This window comes from Watersipora subatra, chromosome 3 (genome assembly GCF_963576615.1).
Source record: "Watersipora subatra chromosome 3, tzWatSuba1.1, whole genome shotgun sequence".
In the NCBI taxonomy this organism is placed as follows: Eukaryota; Metazoa; Bryozoa; class Gymnolaemata; order Cheilostomatida; family Watersiporidae; genus Watersipora; species Watersipora subatra.
This window is the reverse complement of record NC_088710.1, coordinates 50245218-50255253: the sequence shown is the minus strand read 5'-3', so window position 1 is coordinate 50255253 and position 10036 is coordinate 50245218. Positions and strand designations below refer to the sequence as shown.

General features: G+C 35.9%; 1 protein-coding gene across 1 annotated transcript; it reads left to right on the top strand.

Moving 5' to 3' along the window:
• Nucleotides 1–2: 2 nt before the first annotated feature.
• On the top strand, nucleotides 3–2153 carry LOC137391135 (glutaredoxin-1-like). The gene is made up of 2 exons (XM_068077499.1): nucleotides 3–323; nucleotides 1744–2153. Exons 1-2 carry the CDS (start codon nucleotides 102–104, stop codon nucleotides 1840–1842), a joined length of 321 nt encoding a protein of 106 aa, XP_067933600.1. The 5' UTR covers nucleotides 3–101; the 3' UTR covers nucleotides 1843–2153.
• The last annotated feature ends 7883 nt before the right edge of the window (nucleotides 2154–10036 follow it).

Here is a 10036-nt window from a genome sequence, read left to right as displayed (position 1 = left end):
ATAAGTATTCTTAGGTCATGGTGACTAAGTACAAATCCATGCCAATCTGAAGAGTCGCCTGTTAATTGTTACTACAACGTATTAACTGTACATCGACGAACATGGCTGACGCTAAGAAGCTTGTAGACTCCAAAATAATGGGCAAGAAAGTCGTGGTGTTCAGCAAAACTCATTGCCCATTTTGCGTTCGCACGAAAGACTTATTGAAGCAGTACAATCTGTCCGAAGACGATTATGAAGTTATCGAATTGGATGCTGGTCCGCACAGCAAGAATATGGCTGCGATCCAACAGTATTTGAAGTCACTGACAGGAGCTAGTTCGGTAACTATCATTAGCTAATAGTCGTTTTGCGATCATATAGATGGTTTATTTTCTGATACTACTATACTTGTTTAACAAAGTTTTCAAAATAATTCGGCTTGTAATTATTTTTTTATATTCGTGAGTACATACACTTCCAGCAAATAAAATATTTGTACAGTAACCTTATTATATAGGTAGATAATTTTTGTTTGGTACATATTGCCGTGATTAACAAATCAACGAAACAACTAAATCGATGAGAAAGTGTGTCTTATGAAACGGAAAAACTGAATCGAAGTCTTTTTGTCAAAAGTGATATTCTTATGAAGTTTTGTGTTGGTTGGTTTTTAATGATATACGATCTAGTGTTAATGTCGGTTGCTGCTTCCGCCGAATGCCCTGTCATGAAGTTCTGCAGGCATCTTTACGGCCTGTTGCGCATTCAAATGCCCTTTTGATTTTAACAACTTTCAACCGTTTTCAATCAAAACTGTGATTTTTGCAATCAAAAACTACCCACACCAGGTTCAATGGCAGTTCATTGTACCTAACTTTTTACATGTTTGGACATCAGTCTTATGCATACAAACGCAATATTGGCTTATTTATTATCATTCTAGGAGCAGAACATAATGAAATGGTAAAAAGTTGTCACTGTGAGAGTTTTTGAGAATTCTTAAAATCTCTTCAACAAAATTTTGAGTTACATTTGTTGTAGCTATAGTAATCAGTTCTCAGACTATTGATAAAATGATTTGGAATATTGCGCCTCCCATAAAATCAAAGGATTTATTCAGCTGTTTTGTGTGTGAGTACCATTTATAATCTTTGTCATTTCAAGTAATAAATCTCTCAACAGAATCTTATCTTTACTTAGTAAATTATATTGTCGAGCACTTGTTTAAAAAAATTATTTCTGTTGATAAGTTCCAATTCTGGTTTACGATAAACCGATTTAAACGAAAACTATGCAGACTACGCGTTCATTTATGGGTCAAGTAAATTGAGGCTGTTTCATGAATGCAATGATATACAGCCCCCATGGGGGCTGTATATCATTGATGAATGTTAGTGGCTTCAGAGTAAATTAGTAGTTTATTCAGCTGTTTGAACTCCCTCGAATAAAAAGGCAGCTATTATAACATTTTTAGCCTTGCAACGTTTGTGTATGACACTAGTGAGTCCTAATGTGTTGCTTTACAACTACCTGAAAAGCTGTTCACTATATTTATTGAAAAACTTTAGGTATGCTTCTTCTGATGTTACTGGGACTTGCTGAGATGACTGGGCATTATTGTTTTCCATAATTTTATGCTGTGTCATCATCATGAAAGCATAATGCAAACAACAAGCAATCATCTGTCGCGTGACCATGAATAATTTATTAGATTCATTTAGCAAGGCACTTGAGTACCTTTGGTTTGTCTGTATGCTGTAGGTTCCAAGAGTTTTCGTCGGTGGTAAATCTGTCGGTGGAAATGATGATACACAGGCTGCTCATCGGTCTGGAGCTCTTAAGAAAATGATTGAAGCTTAGCTTCCCAAAGATTGTCACACCATCTGCTCCCAATCATGCAACTGTAGTAGTTTGAAAAAATTATGACACCAATCATTGAAATAATAATTTGTAGTAAATTTTTTGCTAATCCTTTCTTTTATTTTTATATATTATAGTTTTTGTAGTGACATTCTGTAATTTTTTATCTTTTTACTAGCCAAGTCTACAGGGTTTTTGTATACTTTATTTTCAACTACAATTTCAGTTTACTGGTTCTATTGTCTTGCAAAAGCCGTTTAAAGTGTGATTACATGTTTTTGGTTGTAATAAAGCAGCTGTGAACAATTGAAGTGTATTATGCTAAGACTATTGATTACAAAATTAATATTTGGTTTGTAGTCATTAAGATGGCTAGGTTTACTTTGCGCCTGTCCCATAATGTAAGCATTCGAGTTGTAGTGATATTACATTCATGTGTATAAGTATGGAGTCATCTCTCAATTATTTGCAATTTCAAACTGTTGTTATGCAGCTTAGAATATAACTACAGTGAATATATGCTAGTATCTTATTAATGCTGAGTGTGTCCTCTGTCTGATTTTTCTAATTATTAACCTGCTAATTAATAATTGAACAATAGGCTGAACTCTATTGTTTAATGCATGCATTTATGCAATCTATTATATAATTTTCAAAAGTGAGCCACTCTGACCAAGTTGGTGGCCCTGAAAAGGGCCGTTGGTTGTATAAATACTCTCTATAAGAGACTGGAGATAAATACTGAAGCCTGGAAGTCTCAGTACTTTCTTGATTGGCCAGCCTTTGTTTTCTATGACAAGACGACAACGGTTGGGCATTGATGCAGCCAACTTTTCCAGTTCTTTTGACTCAATTACTCTGTGCCGAGCTCTCACAAGACCCTCCATCAGAGCTTAGTCTTGTTTAGTATAGCTGCCATACGCTGCCACAGATTTCATTGGGATTCAAATCTGGCTCTGAGCTGGACATGGCAATGTACTGACTCTCTCTTGTTGCATCCACTCTGACTTTCTTAGCACGGTGGCCGGGGGCATTGTCATCCTGGAACCACCAGTCAGTTGAACCTTTACCAAGCAATGTCCTAACACTTGGTAACATCTTACTTTGCATGGCTTTGTTGAGCCATCCAACTTCTGAGGCCGCTATGCAGCTCTAAACCATCACTGATGCAGGGTGCTTTACGGTGGAAGTAATACACTATGGCTTGAAAGCTTCTCTTGGTCTTCTTCTAACATGCTGCAAACCAGAGCAGTTAGTAACAGAAAAGGCAGATTCATCAAAGAAAACCACTCTCTTCCACTGGTCCACACTCCATGTCTTGTGCTGGTGTGCCCACTTTAATCGTTGCGCAGTTGTTTCTCGGTCACCAGTGGCTTCTTTCTTGCTTTGTAGCCCTTCAACCCATCAGCAATTAGGCATCTTCCAACGGTTGGGGGATGCACTTTAATATGGCTTGTGTCCTGCCAGTCTCTGGTTAGTTCACTGCTAGACTTTATACAGTCTGTCAAGGAAAGCCGCGCCAGAGTTCTGTCTTCTCTACAAGTGCTCTTTTTCGGGCAACCAGAGCGTGGTTTATCTTCAGTACTGCCAGTCTCGTTGAATCTCTGGATGACACCAGACACTCCTCTTTTGAGCAACCAACTCTTTTGGCAATTTCCCAAATAGAAATTTCTTCTTTATGAAGGGTAATAATGGCTGTTCGATGTTCTGCAGGAATTTTCATAGTGAAAATATTATGTTACTAATAGAAATATTGTATAACGAATGCACAGAATGCCAAGCATTCTTACTTTGAATTTTTACTTAAATTCTTACAAGAATCCTTAGGTGCCCAACAATTGCAAAACTTTAAAGATTTTGCAACAATGGCTTCAAAAGATGGAACTAGGATAATTACTTGTACTCACTTCCTGTTATTATTAAATACTAAACTCATTTGAGTGGGAGTGCGATATTCTTTAGGAGATTACTCAAGTGGAGTAAATTTTGTAGTTATGCTTCAAATAGCACCATCTCAAAGAAGAGACTGTGAGGATTAAAAGGATACCTTGCTTTGTTATATTTGAAATAGTTTTCGTTATTCTATTAGGAATGGAGCTCATGCAAATTCTTAGGGCGGCTCCGTGCTTTTGCTCATGACCGTAGCTCAAACAATGCCTTGAGATGTGTTTTACGCCTGTGTGTCTTTGCGTGGAGGGCTCAAGTCTAAATTGTGATTTCATGATTGTGGTTTAATTCAGGAGTAATGGACTGTTCAAATATTGGTCTATTAAATGCACCTGCAAACAATTGGAAGTGAAGTGAATATTTGGATTGTAGTCGTTAGGACAGCCAGGTTTACTTTGCCTGTAAGCACTCAAGTAGTAGTAATATTAGCTCAAGTGAGTGATGCTTTCTGCTGTTGGTATGTGTTTTATATATATGCCTTTGTATGATAAGGCTTAAATTTTTGAGCTGATTAAAACAGTTTAAAAAAAGTATTTGTGACCATAAAAATCTTTTGTCACTTATCTATGTAAGATGTTTTTCAATCATCTACAACATGCGTTGCAATTTGTCTCCACTATTTTTATTGTCTTTCCAAACATGCGAAGGAGAGCTAAGGGTTGTGTCTATAGAAAGATCATACTTGCAAGATTGACTTATCCAAATGTTTTTGCTTGACTGCTTTATCTATATGTAGGACTGGCTGGTCTGCCAAGCCATCTACATGTATATATAATAGGGCATATTATTATTAGGATAGTTGTACTTTTGTTCACTAGACTCCTTATGATCTACATGTAGGTGCAGTCAACAAAGCCTTTTGACTGACTAGCAGTTTGAAATACTGCATGGATGCACAAACATAATGTCCTAATAAAGGCTAGTATTTCAACTTTCAAGAGCCAGGCACACAGAAAATGACTAATTCTACTTACAGAGTAGTCCAAGAATAAGTTTTTATACATTATACCACCAGAATCTCTCGCTGTAACACAAGTGCCAATATTGCTGTTCTTTCTTTAAAATGTTGGACTGCAAGACTCACATCATTTTACTATTATGTTGCCAGTGTTTTTATTTGATTTAATTATCTTTAATATATGTATAAATATGCAGCTATTAGATTTGCCTGAGAGTGCTAAGAAATCAGGCTTCATTGAAAATGGCAGACAATTCCAGAAGGATGTTTGGTTTTTGACTGTTATCTTGCGCTTTATAAACTTTTTCTTGTTATCACAAATATGTACTTGAATAATGACTGGCTCTGACTGTGAATATTTTTAATGTTTATCTGTTTTAGATGTGTTCAATTATGAGCCAGCCTTGTATAAAATTCCCAATCAAGTGAGATCTTACTTATGCCCATTAGCCGTGTATAGGAGTCGTTGGACATTTCAAATCTTTTGTACATGTAGACTCGGCTACTGCACACTACATCTTTTGGTCCTATATAGAGAATCATCAGCAGTTGTACCAGCTCAGTCCTTCAAATGTTGGCAGCCTCCAAATGCAGAAAAAATTTGATTTCATTTAAATCTTTATACAACGCTAAAACAAAACTATGTGCAATAAATTGTGAGCGTCATAGTTTCACATGCTATATATTGATAATGTGAATATACATGTTATTCCATTTTATCACGTCACCCTGTAATAGCATTGCAACATCTGTTGTCATGCATGTACTTTGTGATGGGATTTCAAACAGGGTTTATACGACTGGTTACTCAACCCACGCTGCTGTCAAACGTTCAAAGGTTGCTATGTACAGGTCTCAAGTGTCTAGTGTTTTATAGTTTCATTCGTTACTGAGACAACAATGATGACATAAAAATGAAAGTATACCATTAGTTTCAATTGTAACGAATCAAAATGTTTTCTACGTACTTCAATGATATCGAGTAACACATTTTTGCTTGTATAGATTGTAGATGTATGTTCGTAGTCGAGGTAAGCATCTGGTTACTGCGCTATTACATTACATTTTATTGTTGTTGCTACGTTGTGTGATCAAATCACAAGTATTAGTCATTACAGTTTATAAAATCACCTTTGAACTAACTTATCTGCAGACTTTTTGGCGACAAACACAGTTTCCGTTCAACTTAAATGATGATGATGATGCGTTCAGTGTTTGCGGAGCACTTGATGCTAAAATAACTCCATAACTATTTGCAGAAATAGGAAAGTTCATGCGAAAATCAATTTGTGTAAACATTTCAGTGAAACCCCGCACCTTCCTTATTAGCTGATTACAAATTTGCTTAGCGCGAGATAAGGGAGCGAGACTATTTAAGAGATGGTGCCTTAACTGTCATGCCTAATTGCGTTCAATTGTAATCACCAGTAGGATAGCTTAGATACAAGTCAAGAACCTCTGTCTTCACCAAATACGGTAGGAAACTTTAATTCACAACAGTAAACATGAATCGATTAGCTTAAAAAGGACAATTTCAAATACATTTTACTTACCTGCATACATTGACAATAGAAGGTGCTTACATGGCTGTATTTACTGTTTGTGCGGTTCATAGCTGATAAATTGGCAGTCAAAATAAAAACTGTATAGAATTTCTTATGTCGAAGTTATCTTGTTGACGAAAGAGCTTTATTTAAAGTATGTGCATAGTTACATACATTACAAGCCTCGCTATTAATGCTGACACCTTTGGTAGACAGCATAAGCATACATTATATCTACACTTTTTCTAAAATATTATTTTTGACGCTACACAATGTACTCGTAAAAATAGTGAAATGTGTTTAATTATCACAAGGCCAGTTACCTGAGGTCTGTATTAGTATGTAACATGATCTGTATATCATATGTATATCACGTGTATATCATATGTATATCACGTGTATATCATATGTATATCCCATGTATATCTTATGTATATCGCATGTATATCACATGTATAATATCATATGTATATCACATGTATACTTACAATTATCTTCCATCTGTAATAGCCATTTTCAACCCCACAAAATAAATGTTGAAATTTTGGTGGCTGCTTGTAACTGTTGTTTATAATCTATGTTAGTTATACAAGCAGAACAAGCGTACAGCTAACTAAATACAGCAAACTAATAGAATAACAAAACATAGAGTAACAATAGAGTAACAAACATAGATATGCCATCAAGTCGTTTAGCCATGTCTACAAATTTTAAAAATACAATAGTGAACATGCATATTAGTCCTTCTGTAAGAGCGGATAGTTGCTGTTATCGGTGGACAAAAAGATTTCCAACAATGTGTGACAATGACCTGCAGCTTATACATAACATCTAGTTTATGTCAAGGTTACACTAACGGTGTAAAATATTATTTACGCTCAGAAAATTGCTAAAAGAAGTCCTAAAATCATTCGTTATTATTTACAAGCAGCAAGAATGGCAAAGGCTGGGATTTTTAAAAATTTCAATCAGATATCCCGCAGGTGGGTGTTTAAGGGACTGGTTCTCAGGAAGCAGATGGAGTTTTAAAATCAAATATTTTAGCAATCTTGTGCCATATATCAGCTGTCACTTTCTTGTCAGCAGTTATAGTGCCTCAATGCGCACACCATATATGTCATGTCTTAAATTTGCTCTCTTTGCAAAAGGCTGGTAAAATTGTATAGCTATAGCTTTTGAGTTCATCATCTTTATTAGCCTTAACACTGGCAGTAAGACCGGGGATGCACAGGATTTCTTCCATTATCAATCAGATAGTCTGCAGACGGGTCTTTAAGAGGCTGATTCTCAGGAACCATGCTGAGTTTTGAAACCAAATATTTTTAGCGATATTGCGAAAGCCAAGGAGCATAATTTTATGAGCGTTTTCATGTTTTGCTCCAAAAATGTGGAAACGCAATGTTCACCTGGACAAACAGACAGACAATGAGAGAGAGGATTTATTAATATAGATTAATATATTATTCTCGTTTTTTGTTTTAGATGGGTCTAAAACATTTAATAGCAACCTTCCTGATACTTTCGGTTTTCCTGAGAGCCTCCACAGTGGGAGCAGGCTTTATCTTTGCACCAAACTTACAACAATGCGAGGATGGCTTCTTTAACAACCAGGTAGACTGCTACTCTTGCGCCAGAAAGATGGACAATCTTTCTGTTTATGTCAAGTGCTGCGACGGAGAAAGAGATCATGTGGAATTTTGTGGTCTGCTGTTATTGTAGGCAGTTTACAGCGCACACCTTGGCTGTTGTGTCGACATCAGTGTTTGTTGTACGCTAAGGACCTTATCATCTCTTCAAGTTTATTCAGCAAACAGCTTAGATTCTATCCCATCAGTCTGACACTCTCTGTTTAGTAAGAGCCAAAATAAGTCCAACTACTGATCAGGACTTAAGCCTAATTGACTTACTAAGATCAACTCTTATTGAGGCTTGCCATCGCGCAAAAGCTGTTGTCAAGTTATACATTGATCAATTTTAATTAAGCTAAGCGGCATAAGAGTTTCTGTTGTTTTGTATTATGTTGATCTCTTGCTAACTAAAGACTGTACAAATCGTGTAAATGTAAGTTTAGGTTGCATATGATAAAATATATTAAAAGTTTTGTTCAATATACATGACCATGTTCAATTCCTATGACCTTTTTTAGTTCATAAGATATCGTTTAAGTCATATGATATTGTTCAATTCACAATGTTGTTCAATTCATATGATCCTGTTTAATTTCTATCATGTTGTCCAGTTCATATGACCTTGTTCAGTTCATGTGATGTTGTTTATGTTGAATTTTTGTTGCTTAATTAATTACACAAATATAGACAATAAAATCTTCACAAATTTGGTTCTTTGTGTAGTTGTTAAATGATATAAAGTATGATAATGGCCCTTTAAATAGTAAAGGTTTAGACCAGCTCAAGTTATTCAAACTTATTGGGTAAAGAAACTTAGCCAAGTAAAAATGAATTTTTTGCCCAAAAACATTTTTTATTACCCATGCAACGCCGTGCATCCATTTAGTCAATTACTAAATATGAGTTGTAGTATATCACAAGCTGTACTACCCAGCGTGGCCCGGTTATTAAAAATCAGCTTATAAACATTGAGAGGTATTGAGAGTTGCCCACCAATTGCTATTAGCCTGGCACATTGCCAATGGAAAAATTGAGTGAGCTTACTAATAAAAGTTACGGCTTCTACACTATGACTTTACATTATGACCTAAAGCGCTAGTCTATTTGCTTCCAAATAGTCATATATTGCCTACTAGTAAAGAGATCAAGCTCTGTAGCTCAGTTGGTAAGGCAGTCGACTGGTAAATGGGTGGTGCTGATTTCAAATCTACTGTATTATGAATCCTTTATCCCAAGATTTTAATAGTTATAGCTGGATACACATACACACAAACTTTGAAAAAAAAATGTAGAGATGTACAAAACTTCTGGGCAAACCCAGTCTACAAACATGGTAAATAATGTAAGAGAATTGTGATGAATAGCTTCATCATAATTATATGTAGCTGGCAGTCTATAACCTTGGTAAATAAAAAGGTCGTAAAAGGTTTTTGGCAGTGTTTTTATAGTCCCTTTACTTAACATTCAACAGTATGAGGTGAGTTAGTTTGTTTAATTTTCAATGAAGTAAAATTGGTTAAAAGTAGTCAAGAAACCAAAGCGAGTAAACGCAGAATGCTGTATGAACTGTCCTAAACTGATTAAGGCTGTTTTGTGCTTTTGATATCATATACAGTGCAGACAAGACTGCTGTTCCAGCAGTCTTGCAACTCCCATTCGGGCTGTAGTAATTTATTGGAGCAAACAATTTTGTTACTATGTTTAATCTAGCTGTGGTGGATGCGTTGCTGAGCAATGCACTGAATATAGAAATGTGTCTCTCCATGATTACTTTACGCAATTCACCGCCTATATCAGCGTTTCTCTTTTTTATGCAACCTTTTTGTCTTGCCGGTTAGCAATATGTTTTCACAAAAACTCAAGCAGCAAAACTCTAGCCTTTTTAAATATCACATCACATCAAACGGATTCAAAACTGCCCTTGACAAGCTGTTTGTGTTGAAATTAATTTTCATTTCAGGAGTTCTCCTTGCACAATTAAAGAACTGTCGTGAAAAGACAATTCCTTACATAAAACTGCTTCTTCGGCGTTGGCTGCAACCTAGAGCGCGTTTTGATTAGTCTACGATGAAAGCTCCTTTATTCAAGGTCGAACTTATGACCATATAACAAGAGCT